Source organism: Mustelus asterias, chromosome 7 (assembly GCF_964213995.1).
Source record: "Mustelus asterias chromosome 7, sMusAst1.hap1.1, whole genome shotgun sequence".
In the NCBI taxonomy this organism is placed as follows: Eukaryota; Metazoa; Chordata; class Chondrichthyes; order Carcharhiniformes; family Triakidae; genus Mustelus; species Mustelus asterias.
The window spans coordinates 58,509,502-58,526,995 of record NC_135807.1 but is presented as its reverse complement, the minus strand read 5'-3'; the positions used below and the strand labels follow the sequence as shown (position 1 = coordinate 58,526,995).

The 17,494-nt window shown below is 44.5% G+C and overlaps 1 protein-coding gene across 1 annotated transcript in view; it reads left to right on the top strand.

Annotated features, from left to right (window-relative positions):
* Positions 1–17,494, top strand: part of kcnq3 (potassium voltage-gated channel, KQT-like subfamily, member 3) — a 328,352-nt gene that overhangs the window by 274,903 nt on the left and 35,955 nt on the right. Inside the window, exon 9 of the mRNA XM_078217058.1 lies at positions 2,668–2,694. Coding sequence (XP_078073184.1) covers positions 2,668–2,694 — 27 coding nt within the window. The remainder of the gene's footprint in view (positions 1–2,667; positions 2,695–17,494) is intronic.

Here is a 17,494-nt window from a genome sequence, read left to right as displayed (position 1 = left end):
GGTACTTAGCAAAATCTGGAAGATTGATGGCTTAGACTGGGTACTGTATCAGTGACTTGGATAAGGGCTGGGATTTCTAAGGCCTTCTATTCTGGCAATGTTATCCATTCAGATGTCCTCCAACTGTCCTGAGGTTGCAAACTTCCCCTTCAACATAGGCACCTCTGCTGTCTTAAACGTAGCTACCTTAGGTCAGAATTCTTGTCTTCTCCAATGCTCTTTAAGTATGGAGTTTTGTATCTAAAACTATCTCTCTTTTGTCAACTTAGCTACATGAGAAATTCAACTCAGTTAGGAGAGCCCTTCTATTAACAAGAGTTTTAATTTTTTTCAGCCAAAATCTAGAATTTCAATCAAATTCTGAAAGAGATGTTTCCTTGACTCTAGCTTGTTCTAAACTCTCAAACAAAACTGCTTGAAAAGAATACTACCCCTTTGCATCTAATCATTCCTATAATTAACTTGTTGACCTTTTTTTCTCTACTATTCATCTCCCAGGCAACCTAGTCACATGATCATTTACTGGAACCCAGCAGTTTTATTTATCAGAAATAAAATCCTAATTCTTAAAGGGACCACCACTCCACATAAAATAGTTATTTCCCCTTATGATGGTGATGTGATACAGCATACCACCTCACTCTCTTGAGTATTGCAGAGCTCCCCCAGAGAAGCCTAGGCAGTGAAAGTATTTTTTGAACAGGTCCCTGATCAATACTATCACATTTTGTGTGGTAGCAAGGATTTAATTGCCTCCATGCTCCCCAGATGTGGGTGGGTTGTGTTCTGCAGTCAAAAGTCAAGACCTTGTTGCCCAGGGACACTCTTTGGTTTTTCACGGTGACTTAAATGCAGATGGCACAGCAGATTACTACAGAATGAAGGCACCATTACTGGTCATTGACCTGCATAATCCTCTGCATGAGGTCATACACCAGCAGGACGGAATGGAATCCTTTGCAGTACTGGTACTGCCCAAAGTTGGCATGTGGCACTTGCAAAGCAACGTGTGTTCAATCAATGGCATACCACACCATGAAGAAGCCTGCTATCCTCAAATGCCACGTGCTTGCTCTCTCTGCTGCTCTCTGGCAAGAGCATATAAAGTGTAGTCAGCTGTCTTCAAATAGAGAGGCTCAGTGATCGCCTATATGTAATAATTGCAAATCTCTCCAACTCCAGCTTGGAAGAAGCCAGATGTATAAAGGTTTAACCCCCAGTCACTGTCACAGCCAATAGCAATGCCATCAACTCTCTGCTCTCAGGTTGCAAGTGTAGCTGCAGCAGGTGGTAGAATTCTGTCAGGACCTCCTTACTGAAGCATGGGCATCTTTTACAATGCCCCTCAAGAGGGTCAGGAAGGGAAATTTCTTCCTGAACACCCTGGGTGTACTTGTCCTCATGCTGAGAGCCTTTCTCCCCCTTCCCCTCCCCCTCTTCCTCCTTGCAACAACCTGCCCTACTCTGTATCACCTCTCCTCATTCTTCCCTTCATGCTATAGTCCAAGGAGAATGTTTACTACTGAACTCGTGTCTGGGAGCAAGTGGTTTATGTAGAATTCTTGAAGTCAGGATCATGTCCTCCAGAACCTGACACTTCCTTAGACTTTAGCGACTTAAAAAATACTCTTGGAACCACCAAATATTTGTACAATCATAGCAATAGCCAATCAGCAACTATATTGAAGGTAGTTGATGATCCCTTTAAATAGCAGTAGGTGTGGTGAAGGCTGCTTCCTGTTGCTGAACGCATTCAACCAAAAATGATAAGAAGACAGTGTTAACTGGAGCTCCAAAATGGCAGTGTTGACATTAATCAGCCTTACATGTTGATTGATGTCAAGATGTATATACAATGCTCTCTGAACATGCACTAATACCCTCATCAATCTGCTGCCTGGCACAACTTTTGCCAAAACTGTACCTGAGCACCATGGACGCCATTTTGTTCTTCTGTGGCCATTCATTCTGCTGATAAAGATACTCTCACATTTTACACAACTTGCCTTTTAGATTGTTCCTATGTCCATGCGTAGTATTCGCCTTCACCTGTTTCAACCAAAGAGGCACAATGCACTGCCAGGCCTAACTCAGTGTTGTTCTGAACTCGCTGACATGAATCAAATGGAAGAGGCCAGAGAGTGGTTAGCTGACATTGCACACCTCCTTGCAGACTAAGCTGTGACTTCCTCAGCAAGGACTCCACTGATGGTGTACGGTCGGGAAGATCAATTTGGGGAAAGTGTACCATGGCACAATATTTGACCAAACTAAACCAAACTATGCAGTGTTTATTACCAATTCCTAGCTGCCTTGTAACCACTCCCATTGTGTTCCATAACGCTGTGCATTTGGGTGATCTATCTTTGTACATTTGAAAAGCTGCCTTACAACCGGGAAAAGATCTGACTGCATCAGTATTCTTTTCTGATTATCATGGGAGGGAAATGACTTCTTCAGGTGCTCATCTCACATTACGATAAGGATATACAGATTTCACATGGTAATTTTGTTTGAAGGTGACATGAAAGTTATAACATCTATTCCATGCAATATATTTATGTCTCTGTTCATTTTTACAGTTTTGGATTTCAGTTTCTGTCTCAGAGCCTGTTTATGGATTAATGCATTAATGCTCTCTTTTTTCCCTTTTTTTTAAATCTAAAGAAAAGATCAAGGGGACGAAGCTACCAGGTTTGTTGATGTTTCTTCTGCTTCATTTCTGACATTTGATTTATGAAAATAGAGAGGATCTGCATTGAGGAAGGCTGTTAATAACAAAACAAGGGGGTTCACTGGGTCATCTTTTCAGATTCTCTTTGATTTTAAATTGCTAAATAAACCAGATTCCCCACATTGTCGCTCATAGTATATGTGATATAAGATAGACTGGGCCGACAATGTCACCTCGCAGTTCCAGCCAGCAACTGCAATGTTACTGAGCCCTGTTTAAATTCTGATGAGCTGAATGTCATTACATTTTAATATTGAATGGTCACATACAATATTGTCACACCAAGACACAGACTATGGCAGGTGTTTTGCAACCTCACTCGTAAAACTTTTAATGGGTTTTTAAAAATTAACTATGTTCATAAAAGTTTTAAGTCAAATATGGTTCATACACTTGTGATAGAACAGAACCTCACTATATGTTTATAAACAATATATCCTCATGGCCGAGGCTCGTAAAATCCCACCCAAGGCCAACGGAAAATTCTGTTCTGCGAGCCACGCCCACCCCGATTCTGGGAGTGGTGGTAAAATTCCGGCAGATGTGTGCAGAGATACAAGAACACACACTATTGTTAATATATAAACAGGTGGTGAATTAGAAATTTACTCTCCATGTGATAATGCCACGTACACTCTTAGGAGGAAATGTTAATATGGGTAGCTGTGATTTAAACATAGTGGGGAGAATTTCTATGGCCTGAATTTTTCGAATGGTTGGGTTTTGTTTCTCACCGTCCGAAGGGTTGGCGAGAGACATCCCCACTGACACCGATTGCCCCGCAGCCAATGTACTCTCCGGTGGGTGTTGATTGTCTGTAGGTGGAACTTCCACCCACTCACTCGGGAGCGAGTCCCACCTTAGAGAACTGCCAGCCAGTCTGGGAACCAGAGGCCTAGGAAAGTTCAAGAGGTCCCGGGGAGGGAAGGTAGTGAAGGTTGGGTGAGGCCCGATGGAAGGGTTCTTGATCTCGGAGGTGAAGTCGGGTGTAAGAGAGGTCTGGAGGCCAATGGATCTGTAGGGGGAGGGGGAGGGGGAACTCAACTTCAGGAGGGGCCTCCCGATGGGTGTGCCCTCCCTCCACTGCTCCCCACAACATCTCATTTCCCGCCCAAGATGTAGAATCATAGAAACCCTACAGTACAGAAAGAGGCCATTCAGCCCATCGAGTCTGCACCGACCACAATCCCACCCAGGCCCCACCCCCATATCCCTACATATTTATCCGCTAATTCCTCTAACCTACGCATCTCAGGAAACTAAGGGCAATTTTAGCATGGCCAATCAACCTAACCCGCACATCTTTGGACTGTGGGAGGAAACTGGAGCACCCGGTGGAAACCCACGCAGACACGAGGAGAATGTGCAAACTCCACACAGACATGTAACTTAGTTGTATTTCAGGAATTCTCCACAGAGGTTCAATCTTCCCGTCAGCTTAAATATTGAGGCCTGGTGGGAAATGGCCCTTAATTGGCCATTAATTGGCCACATAAGGCGCTCAATTGATCCAAGAGAGGGTTTCCTGTCTGAGACTTTGCCCACTCAGAACAAAATTCTTGTGTGGTCGGGTGAGTGCCAGAATTTTACACTCCCCATTGGTGGGTTTTTAGGTGGGAGGTGCATGAAATTACAGGGATAGAATTCCCTTCAGCTTCCCACCCTCCCTGACCACACAGCAATTTTACTAAAGGGAGGGAAGGGTTATGGGGCAAGGAGGAGAGTGGCATTAAGGCCAAAATCAGATCTTCCATGATCTTAACGAAGGGTGGAGCAAGCTTGAGGGGCTGAATGGCCTACTCCTGTTTCTGCTATTTATTATTTTATGATCTTATTAAGCATTACTATTTTGCACTATGCATGCAGTGCATTCCTTCCATGCACATAGCTTACGTTGGTAGCTGAGGCAACATCTGAATTATGCCGTAGCCCTGAAAAACCATTGGTTTTATTGTGGCAGTGGGGCACGTGACAACTTTGCTGTGTGTGACAGAAGGTTGCTATGGTAGACATTGCTTTGAACATTCTTCTGCTTCGAAATAGCCTGCCAAAGGTTTCAGATGGTACTTGAGACCTGTTCCTGGGACACCCATTGCTGCACTATCCCAGGAACAGCTGCCTAGAATTAATGGAAAGTCTGGCCTCAGATGACTATGGTTTGACAGTTAGTCAGTGATTAAGCTGTGTCATATATGATCAGGAGTTCTTGTGGCACAGTGGGTGCTGTCCCTACCTCTGAGCCAGAAGCTCCAGGTTTGAGTCCCACTTCAGGACTTGATGGCCAAGGAGTACATTCATAACATGGCCAAACAGGTTGAGTATCAACCTATAAATCCTTCCAACACGTGTTAAGAGTGGGAGAGACTCCTTGCCAGTGACAGTAATGGTCAATGTGACCCTCAACTTTAATGCTTCCAGTTCATTGCAAGCTAGCACATGAGACATCTACAGTGTTACCTGGTTTAGAATGTTAATTGGCTGCAATTGAGTATTTATCATGCAGCACACCAAAGGAATTATGAAATAAAACAGTGATCAGTTTAAGTACCCGAGGTTACTTATCCACCCCAAAACTACCTGACCAATTTTAGCTGATCAACCAGCTAAAGCTAGCAGCTTTTTCTGAAAATATGATAATCTGGGCCAGTTTGTGTCAATCAGATCCCGAAAAGGGTTTGAACGCAGGCCTGCCAGAGGTCACAGATCAAAGAGATGATATTTAATGTTATAAAGTGGCATATCTTTTGTGTTCAGATGTTAGTGTAAATTTATGGGCGCTCAATCTTACCAGCTGTCCACGCCACGCTGCCGCTACAGTGAAGTCGGGGAATTTGGCGGCCAGCCAATTCTCCATTCACTGCAGTGGGATGGGAAAATCCCACTGGCGTGAATGGCTGTAACATTGCAGCCACGGGTTTTCCCTGCAGAGTAATCTTTTTCAACTTCAGGCTGGTCACAATGAAACGATAGGGAAAACTGCACATAGCTCGTTTCAGTTGCCAAGTTCTAACTTCCCAGTAGTTGGATTGTATGATAGTTTCTTATTTTCCAAGAAGTGGAAAGAAAGAAGTTAAAATCAGAATAAAGAAAATTACAAATTTCTTTTACATACGAGTGGCCCAATCTTGCAGTTGTAATGGAGGCCTGTGAGACTGTGGCATCTGCACATGTGCAGTTGAACATGGAAATCCAGATGTTTCTATCAGTGGTTGTCCATTCCTCCACAGGATACACTATTGAAGGTTTCACACTTGAATTGACATGAACTTGCATTTTTAAAAACTTTTATTTGAAAATGCTACATCTTGTTGAATGAGGAGTAACTATAATTTTAATGGAATACAAACAATTATTGTCAAACAACCCCTTCGATCCTGAAAAACTAGCATTTTATTTGCAAAATGTCAAAATCTCCATTTTTGATTAAAATTTCAGAGATTTTTAGATGTTTTTAAAGCCTATGATATTTCAACTTCCAGCTAAATCCCATGCGTATGTATGATCTTTGCTTCACCCTCTGTAAAATGACTAAAATGTGAAAGATAATCAGCGTCTTTAGTTACTAGTTTGTTATCAGTGAGAATTGCTTGATAACAGTCATGATGCTGGATGCCAGAGATTCCAGAGAGTTTCACGGCCTGCTTCAGCAGGCTTTCGGGCACTGGGGTTGCCTGTAAAATTACTCGTGTGACCTTAATGCCACCTGCTTGCCCATCCCTTATCTGTCCGTAATCTTACAAGGGGATGGCAAGACCTAGAGAGGCCTACCTGTCCTTTTGCAAATTGAGACCCTTAAGTGCCCAATTAAAGGCAATTTAAGGGCCATTTAGTGCCCCTGCCTTAATTTTGACACCAGCAGGAAGGGTTCAGGCCGTGGGGGTTTTGCCCAGCTGATCATCCTGCTTGAACCTCAGGTGTGTGTTGAGGGGGAGGAGGGGGGATAGAGGAGCACCTCCAATACTGGCCCCTTTTTCAAGATCTGGCACCCACAAAGTCTGGATCTGAATTGCACAGATCTCTTCACTGAATATTTATTCAACAATAAATGAATGAAGGTGAGACAGAAGCACTGACTATTTGCTTTTCAATGTGTTCATCACAGAATAATGTGGTGAATAGCTTCACACTCACAGTTGCACACCTGTAAGTTCTCAATCTCACTGTGGGAAGAGGAGCAGGAAGGAAATTGGAGAATTGTCAATGAGCCACACTTACACAGTTCATTGTGACTGTAATTGCAGCACTTCACCCCTGTGCATCCTCCTTCAACTCAATGGTGCTCAGCAGAGTTGATCACGTTCTCTTTCACCATCTTTCCAACATCTCCGGCTCCTTTATCTTGGCTTGGCTTGTTGTTTTATCTATTCATGAGATGAGAGCATTGTTGGCAAGGCCAATATTTGTTGCTCATCCCTAAATTCCCCTGAGAAGTTGAGAGAACAGAGAGGATCTAACCATCACTCGTTAACAGTCAATAGCATTACCATCGCTGAATCCCCCCACTACCGTCATCCTGAGGGTTATCATTGACCAGAAACTGACCTTGACTAGTCATATAAATACTGTGGCTACAAGAGTAGGTCAAAGGCTAGGAATCTTGAAGCGAATAACCCACTTCCTGGCTCCCCAAAGCCTATTCACAATCGACAAGGCACAAGTCAGGAGCGTGATGGAATACTCTCCATTTACCTGAATGGGTGCAGCTCCAACAACATTCAAGAAGCTTGACACATCCAGGACAAAGCACCCTGCTTCATTGCTACCTCTTCCACAAACATTTAATCCCTCCATCTGTGGCAGCGGTGTGTACCATCTACAAGATACACTGCAGGAACTCACCAAGGTTCCTTAAGCAGCACCTTCCAAACTCACGATCACTACCACCTAGAAGGACAAGAGCAGCAAATACCTAGGAGCACCACCACCTGGAAGTTCCCCTCCAAGTCACGCACCATCCTGACTTGGAAATATATCGCTGTTCCGTCACTGTCGCTGCATCAGAATCCTGGAATTTCCTCCCCAAGAGTACTGTGGATGCACCTATACCTCAAGGACGGCAGCAGTTCAAGGAGGCAACTCACCATCACCTTCTCAAGGGCAACTTGGTGTGGACAATAAATGCTGGTCTAGCAAGCGACGCCCACATCCCATAAATGAATTTTTAACAGTGTTATGTGTTGACCCATTGGGTTGGCTGGGGATGTCCCCAGGAATATGTTCATCATTTGTGTATTGCAGAAGTAGTCCATCGAGTCTGCACCGATCACAAGCCCACCCAGGCCCTATTCCCGTAACCCCACGTATTTACCCTGCTAATCCCCCTGACACTAGGGTTAATTTAGCACGGACAGTCAACCTAACCCTCACATCTTTGGACTGTGGGAGGAAACTGGAGCACCCAGAGGAACCATGCAGACACGGGGAGAACGTGCAAACTCCACACAAATAGTGACCCAAGGCTGGAATTGAACCTGGACCCCTGGCACTGTGAGGCAGCAGTGCTAACCATTGTGCCACTGTACTGCCCACAGAAGCACATGACGGGCACTCCACTCTGGGACAAAGTTCCAGCACTCCGAATCCAATTGTACTAGAGTGGGAGCCATTTGTTTTGACAACCGGGGTGCATTCAGGATGATGCTGTCTGATCTTGGCTGCGTTTTTGCCCTCATACCCAGATGCCAACCCAGTACTAAAAGACTACAGGTGGCAGGATGGCACAGTGAGCCAGGGAGGCCAAGAAGAGTGGTGGTTGCAACAATAGTGAGCAGCAGGAAAGCTGGAGTGTTTGACAAGCTGAGAGGAAGCATGTCTTGTTGCCTTCACAGCCGTACTCAGCAATATTAATCCTCAAACCTCCAGGGCCGCAGGTAGGTGAGTGAAAGACAGAACAGGACTTAGGCCCGTGGGATACAGAAAGCACCACAGGTTGGGCAGATGCTGTCCATAGTAGAAAAATGTGAAGTGATAGATTTTGGAGGTATGAATAGGGAAAGGAAGTTTATGCCTTAAAACTGTAAAATAGAAGAATCTGACTGTGCAGATATACAGGTTCTTAAAAAGATGCAGCATGAGTAGACAGGGCCATAGGAATAGATAAAAGTACCCTTGTTGTTTCTAAAAGTGCAGAATAACAAAGAAACGAAGTAATATTAGAATTTTACAAAGCCATATTGAGACTGTACCTGGGATTGTGAAGCTTTGAGCACCCTCAAATAGAAAGGATATGAATGAATAGAAAAGTCACTTTGCAGGTTCACCACTGAAGGACATGGAGGCAGAGTCAGGAAGAGAAACTTGGGAAGTTTGGGCTTTCTCACAAAAACTGCTAAAAGTGAGTGAGTGAGTGTATGTGAGTGTGAGTGTGTGAGTGAGTGTGAGTGGGTGTGAGAGTGAGTGTGAGTGGGTGTGAGAGTGAGTGTGAGTGAGTGTGTGTGAGAGTGAGTGTGAGTGAGTGAGTGTGAGAGTGAGTGAATGTGTGAGAGTGAGGGTGAGTGAGTGAGTGTGAGAGTGAGTGTGAGTGAGTGAGAGTGAGAGTGAATGTGAGTGAGTGTGTGTGAGAGTGAGTGAATGTGTGAGAGTGAGTGTGAGTGAGTGTGTGTGAGAGTGAGTGTGAGTGAGTGTGTGTGAGAGTGAGTGTGTGAGTGAGTGTGAGTGGGTGTGAGAGTGAGTGTGAGTGAGTGTGTGTGAGTGGGTGTGAGAGTGAGTGTGAGTGAGTGTGTGTGAGAGTGAGTGTGAGTGAGTGAGTGTGAGAGTGAGTGAATGTGTGAGAGTGAGGGTGAGTGAGTGTGAGAGTGAGTGTGAGTGAGTGAGAGTGAGAGTGAATGTGAGTGTGTGTGAGTGAGTGAATGTGTGAGAGTGAGTGTGAGTGAGTGTGTGTGAGAGTGAGTGTGAGTGAGTGTGTGTGAGTGAGTGTGTGTGTGTGAGTGAGTGAGTGTGAGTGAGTGAATGTGAGAGTGAGTGTGAGTGAGTGTGAGTGAGTGTGTGTGCGAGTGAGTGAGTGTGAGAGTGAGTGTGAGTGAGTGTGTGAGAGTGAGTGTGAGTGAGTGTGTGTGAGAGTGAGTGAATGTGTGAGAGTGAGTGTGAGTGAGTGAGTGAGTGTGTGTGAGTGAGTGTGAGTGAGTGTGTGTGAGTGAGTGTGTGTGTGTGAGTGAGTGAGTGTGTGAGTGAGTGAATGTGAGAGTGAGTGTGAGTGTGAGAGTGAGTGTGAGTGAGTGTGTGTGCGAGTGAGTGAGTGAGTGTGAGAGTGAGTGTGAGTGAGTGTGTGAGAGTGAGTGTGAGTGAGTGAGTGTGAGTGAGTGTGAGTGAGTGTGTGTGAGAGTGAGTGTGAGTGAGTGTGTGTGTGAGAGTGAGTGAATGTGTGAGAGTGAGTGTGCGTGAGTGTATGTGAGAGTGAGTGTGTGTGAGAGTGAGTGTGAGTGAGTGTGTGTGAGAGTGAGTGTGAGTGGGTGTATGTGAGAGTGAGTGTGAGTGGGTGTGAGAGTGAGTGTGAGTGAGTGTGTGAGAGTGAGTGTGATTGGGTGTATGTGAGTGTGTGAAAGTGAGTGTGAGTGAGTGAGTGTGTGTGAGAATGAGTGTGAGTGAATGTATGTAAGTGTGAGTGGGTGCATGTGAGAATGAGTGAGTGAGTGTATGTGAGTGTGTGTGAGAGTGAGTGCGAGTGAGTGTGTGAGTGAGTGTGAGTGAGTGAGTGTGAGTGTGAGTGAGTGTGTGTGTGTGTGTGAGTGAATGTGAGTGTGTGTGAGAGTGAGTGAGTGAATGTGTGTGAGAGCGAGCATGAGTGAGTGTGTGTGAGAGTGAGTGAGTGAGTGAGTGAGTGGGTGCATGTGAGAGTGAGTGTGTGTGAGTGAGTGTGATTGAGTGTGTGAGAGTGTGTGAATGAGTGTGTGAGAGTGAGTGTGAGTGAGTGTGAGTGAGTGTATGAGAGAGAGTGTGATTGTGTGTGAGTGAGTGTGTGTGAGAGTGAGAGAGTGAGTGTATGTGAGAGAGTGTGAGTGAGTGTATGTGAGAGTGTGTGAATGAGTGTGTGTGAGAGTGAGTGTGAGTGAGTGTGTGTGAGTGTGAGTGTGTGTGTGTGAGTGAGTGTGTGTGAGTGAGTGTATGTGAGAGAGTGTGAGTGAGTGTGAGTGAGTGTGTGTGAGAGTGAGTGTGAGTGAGTGTGTGTGAGAGTGAGTGTGAGTGAGTGTATGTGAGAGTGAGTGTGAGTGAGTGGGTGTATGTGAGTGGGTGTATCTGAGTGAGTGTGAGTGAGTGTGTGTGAGTGAGTGTGTGTGAGTGTATGTGAGAGAGTGTGAGTGAGTGTGTGTGAGTGTGAGTGAGTGGATGCATGAGTGGGTGTATGTGAGTGAGTGTGAGTGAGTGTGTGTGAGAGTGAGTGTGAGTGCGTGAGTGTGAGTGAGTGTGTGTGAGAGTGAGTGTGAGTGAGTGGGTGTATGTGAGTGAGTGTGAGTGAGTGTGTGTGAGTGTGAGTGAGTGTGTGTGAGAGTGAGTGTGAGTGAGTGTATGTGAGAGTGAGTGTGAGTGAGTGTGTGTGAGAGTGAGTGTGAGTGAGTGGGTGTATGTGAGAGTGAGTGTGTGTGTGTGTGAGAGTGAGTGTGAATGAGTGTGTGAGAGTGAGTGTGATTGGGTGTGTGTGAGTGTGAGTGAGTGTGTGTGAGAGTGAGTGTGAGTGAATGTGTGTGAGAGTGAGTGTGAGTGAGTGTATGTGAGTGTGATCAAGAGAGAGAGATGCCTGAGACTCGGAGCAGGATTTTCCTGCCCAGACACTGTCAGGCATCATCGCGGAAAGGGTGGGAAAATTGGGAGAGCTGTTAAAATGTGATGGCAAGTACTTTGCTCTCTGATTATTTACTCCATGTTGGGCTTTTGTAAGTGTGGTTAATTTCAGTTTAAATTGAGAACATATTTATCACTCAATGCAAAGAGCAATTTTTCTGTCAACAAAACCCATTTGTGTGGATAGAAACAGCGAATTATTGTAGGTGAATTGATTTTGTTAATTTACTGGAAGGTTTTTGCCATTTTTGAAGTTGGAAGAGAAACCAGGAGACATTTGCCAATAGAATACGTCACTGTTAGTTCAAGATATTCACATTTGTATATGGAGTTGTTGTTTGTGGTGTTTGTGAGGTTGAAGTCCATTTGATATTGCTGACCAGGTATTGCATAGGGCCTGGTTAAAAGAAAGGGAGCTGGTTACGTAATACGAATGACCAAATGGTGTGTAACTGTCTGACAAAGCCGTGGTTACAAAGTATATCATACTGAAACCGAAGCTTTCGATGGGCTTTATAAGTAGAGGCACAGGATACAATGGCCAAGAAGTTTTGCTAAACTTATATGAAAGAGTTAGACCCCACTGTGACTATGGTTCCCAATTCTGGGCACTGAAAGAATGTGAGGGGGAGGATTGAAGAGGGGTTGGGGGGCCTTTGCATGGAGATAAGGGGCCCAGAAATTGAGAAGCGTCTGGACCCATGATTTCTCTCCATGGCCCTGCTCTGGGAAGCCTCAGTGATGGTTGTCATGGGAAGTCTAAATCAGTCCCATAGTTCAGCCCACTCACCTTTCCTCCTGCCCCCATTGGTTGTATCTGGCCAGGAAACCCGTCTCTGTATCGCTTGAGAGATTACCCACCCAAAATTCTGAACTTCAATCCATTTCCCCAGGACACAGGTTTCTGACCCAAAGTCAGATCTTACTCCTGTTCCTGCCACCCTGGCAAAAATTCAGCCCTTGATGTTGCCACATTTCCTACCTTTACCACAGTGACTACACTACAAAAGTATTTCATTGGCTGTAAAGAACTTTGTGACACCTCGTAGTCATGAAAGGTGCAACATAAATACAGATCTTCCGTCTGTGCCCTTGACCCAATTTCCACTAAATTCACAGAATCACAGAATCTGTGCAGTGCAGAAGGTGGCCATTTGGCCCATCTAGTCTGCACTAACTCTTTGAAAGAGCATTCTACCTCGTCCTACTCCCCTGCCTTATCACTGTAACCTTGCACATTCTTTCTTTTCAGATAACAATCTAATTCCCTGTTGAATACCTTGATCAAGCCTGCCTCCATCACCCTCTCAAGAAGTTTGTTCCAGACTTCAACCACCCTCTGGGTGAAAAATATTTCCTCCCATCACCAGTTACTCCTTTTGCCAATTATTTTGAACCTGTGCCCTCCAGTTCTTGATGCTCTCCTGAGTGGAAACAGTTTCTCACTATTTACCCTGTCCATACCCCTCAGGATCTTGAATACCTTTATCGAGTCTCCTCTCGGCATTCTTTTCTCCAAGGAAAACAGTCCTAATCTCTCCCATCGATCTTCATAGCTATAGTTCTCTATCCCTGGAATCAAATTGCTGTAAGAAGTTTAACAACACCAGGTTAAAGTCCAACAGGTTTATTTGATAGCAAATGCCACTAGCTTTCGGCTAGTGAAACCGAAAGCTTGTGGCATTTGCTGCCAAATAAACCTGTTGAACTTTAACCTGGTGTTGTTAAACTTCTTACTGTGTTTACCCCAGTCCAATGCCAGCATCTCCACATCAAATTGCTGACCAGACAATTTTACTTCCCAGCCCCATGCTTTCAACATGATAAATGGTTTCCTCTTTTCTGGCATGAATCCTTTCCTTTCAAAACTATTATCATCGCTTACTCTTTAAAAAATCTACCCTTGACCCTTTTCCCACTTGCAAAATGGCATCCCACCTCCAAACTTGCTTTCTTACAAAAGGTCCTTGAATGTGTTTCTGATTCTTAGATGTGAAGCCTTGTTCTCACAGTTCCTTATTTGAATCTTTCCCATCAAACTTCTGTCAACCCCCGACCGACCCCCCCAGCCCCCTGCCACCCCCGTAGAGCTAAATCCTAACCAATGTCACAGTTAGCGTTCCCACAACTATGACCATGATGCATCATCCCTCCTTGTCCTCCTCAACCTCGACAACTCTTGATATGGCTGTACACACCATCCTTCTCCAACATTGCTCCTCTGTTCACCAGTTCAGTGAGATGGCTATCACTTAGGTTCACACATCTATCCAACTGTGACCACAACACCTCCAATAATGGATTATCTTCACACCCCATACTTTCTCCCCATCTGTAAGCTTCTCCTTGGTGATATCTCTGTTGAATTGAGACAGTTTCAAGATGAATGTTGATGTCACTGATATCTCATCTATCACTTTTCCATCCAAGCACTGTCTGACTTTGTAGGTAAGGTTGCTTAGACCATAAGACCATTCAAGGACAGAGGAGCAGAATTAGGCCACTCAACCCATTGAGTCTGCTCTGCCATCAGTCATGGCTGACATTTTTCTCATTCCCATTCTCCTGCCTTTTCCCCATAACCCCTGACCCCTTTAATAATCAAGAACCTATCTATCTCTGTCTTAAAAAGACTCAATGACCTGCCCTCAACAGCCTTCTGCGGTAAAGAGTTCCACAGATTCACCACTGTCTGGTTGAAGAAATGTTTCCTCATCTCTGTTTTAAAGGATCATCCCTTTAGCCTGAGGTTGTGCCCTCTGGTTCTAGTTTTTCCTACTAGTGGAAACATCCTCTCCACGTCCACTCTATCCAGGCCTCACAGTATCCTGTACGTTTTAATAAGATCCCCCCTCATCCTTCTAAATTCCATCGAGTACAGACCCAGAATCCTCAACCGTTCCTCATACGACAAGCTCTTCATTCCAGGGATCATTCTTGTGAATCTCCTCTGGACCCTTTCCAAGGCCAGCACATCCTTCCTTAGATACAGGGCCCAAAACGGCACATTGACCAAACTGTCTTGGTTGGGCTATATTATAGAACATAGAACAGTAGAGCACAGTCCAGGCCCTTCGGCCCTCGATGTTGTGCCGAGCTTTGTCTGAAACCAATATCAAGCTATCCCACTCCCTATCATTCTGGTGTACTCCATGTGCCTATCCAATAACTGCTTGAAAGTTCCTAAAGTGTCCCGACTCCACTATCACAGCAGGCAGTCCATTCCACACCCCAACCACTCTCTGAGTAAAGAACCTACCTCGGACATCCCTCCTATATCTCCCACCATGAACCTTATAGTTATGCCCCCTAGTAACAGCTACATCCACCCGAGGAAATAGTCTCTGAACGTCCACTCTATCCTCCTCATCATCTTATAAACCTCTATTAAGTTGCCTCTCATCCTCCTCCGCTCTAAAGAGAAAAGCCCTAGTTCCCTCAACCTTTCCTCATAAGACCTACCCTCCAAACCAGACAGCATCCTGGTAAATCTCCTCTGCACTCTCTCCAATGCTTCCACATCCTTTTTATAGTGAGGTGACCAGAACTGCACACAATATTCCAAATGTGGTCTCACCAAGGTCCTGTACAGTTGCAGCATAACCCCATGGCTCTTAAACTCAAGCCCCCTGTTAATAAACGCTAATACACTATAGGCCTTCTTTATGACATTATCTATATGGTAAATGTTGAGAACGCTAAAACCATTAATTTTGGTTTCCACTAGCAACTCCATCCGCCTCACAAGCTATTGTTTCAAATCATCAGATTATTTGCAACTTTGGTGTTCTAATTGACTGAACTGGGTTTCTGACCCCAGACTCGCCCTGTCACAAAGACTCCTAAACTCCACCTTCATATCATGGCTCCCTTACCTCACTCCATCTGCTGCTGAAGCCCTCATTCACATGTTTGACACCTCAGCACAGTGCTATTCCAGTACCCTCCAGGTCAACCACTCATGCTACTTCTGCCATAAACTTTGGCTCATCTGCAGTACTCTTGTCCACATTCTATCCTACGCCGAGTTCTACTCACCCATTAGCCCTGTCCTCATTGACGTGCATTGATTGATTTGATTGATTATTGTCACATGTATTGGGATACAGTGAAAAGCATTGTGGGCCGTACAGACAAAATGGATTGTCTCCTCATCTCCCAAGATCTCAAATTTGAAATTCTCATCCTTTGGTTTCAGTCCTTTGTAACTTTCTTGTGTACTACAATCACTTCCTCACCCCCTCATCCCCACTCCCTTGAACTCTGTTTATGTGACTCAAGCCTTTCATGCATTCCCTCTCTGTTCACCGCATGACTGGTAGACACACCTTCAGCCCCTCATTCTGTGGAATTCGCTCCATAATCCTATCGGCATTTCCACCCCAAAGCTCCTATAAGACCTACCTCAAAATCCACCTCTTAAACCAGGGCATTGATCACCAGTCCAATATTTCCTTCGTTAGCTCAGATTGGTTTTTCATCATGCCTTTGTGAAGTACCTTGGGATATCTCTACAATATAGGAAGAATATGAATGTTAGCAGCTGTGGAATTTTGAAACAAATGACCTGCTAATGTATTTAGATTCCTACAATTGACCTTAATATGATTCTGCAGGAAAATAAATGGTATAATATTGAATTGACACTTTTTAGTACCCTTAGGGTTTCTAGGTTTAAGAAATTGAAAAATAAGGTAATCAAAAGCTAGGAAGATCTGTTGCCAAGACTGAAATCAGGTCTCAATAGCACGCAAGCAGAGGGCAGGATCCTGGCCATCGCACAGATGCCAACTGATTGAGGACAGCAGCCTGTCTCTCAGAACTGCTGGTCCAATCAGGGGGCTGGCAGATCAGTGGCACCCCTGATGGAAGTGGCTGCTGCTGATATTGCAGGGAGAGGAAGAGGATGCCTCCATGTTGAGGTGCCCTTGAAGCTCAGTCAGTCATTCTTTTTACTATGCTGGGGTCAGGCAGGCCCCAGCAATCGGAGGGTTGGACCCTCAATGACATGGTTCTGGGGTCCAGAAGTGGCCATAAATTGACCAATTTGTATAAATTGGCCATCTGCTTGTGTTGGGCAGTCATGCTGCTAACATTTCCACCATTGAGAATACCCTGTGGCAGCAGAAGATATTGAGCTTCCCTTCTAATACCTTTCATTGTCGTTTAGGCCTACCTCCTCCGAGCCTATCTCCAGAGGATTGGTAAAACTCAGCCCTAAATTTCTCAACAGTCTTCCTTTAAATACAATGCTGTATTTGCTTTGTACTTTAAGGTGAAGCTTCATTAGGTCTTGACATATGAGTCACTTTGTTTAATTATCTATGATCACATGTGTACTCCAGAGGACAAAAATCAGGTCCCAGCTGCTGGGGCCATTATGATGGTTTTCTTGTTGTATTTAAAAAACTATCATTCCCCTCAAGTAGCCAAACAAAGTAACAGACTGATTTCAAGATGATTGATTTAATAAACTATCGCCAACTACAGGACCCTGAATGTCCATTCAGGGCATCAAGAGTGAAAAGTTCAGAAATACAAAAGCAATTAAAGTTTCAGCTTTGATTACAAGTACTTAGCCAATACCAATAACAGAATAGGAGTATTGTCTATTCAATCATAGTTATGGTTACATCATGCATACATAAAGGTATAATGTCCAATTAAAACTTGTGCATGTTATATCGTCAAGAAATGATTGCTACATCTCTGACCAATGGTATCTTAACCTTCCTTTCCATTGTTCCTTGTTCTAATGGACAAACATGAACTGTAGCTGCACATCATTCGATTAGATAGTCCTTGATTCTTATCTGGGCTTACATTAATCCAAACCTATCATTTGCACATAGCTTTCCCTGTGTGACTGAGGTTCAGCTTGCAGTTTATGTGATTCTTAAATTTGTATCATTTTTAACCCTTTTACCAGGTGTCCAATTTACCCAGTATTCCTTGGTCAACTTGTTTCTGCTTGATATTATTATT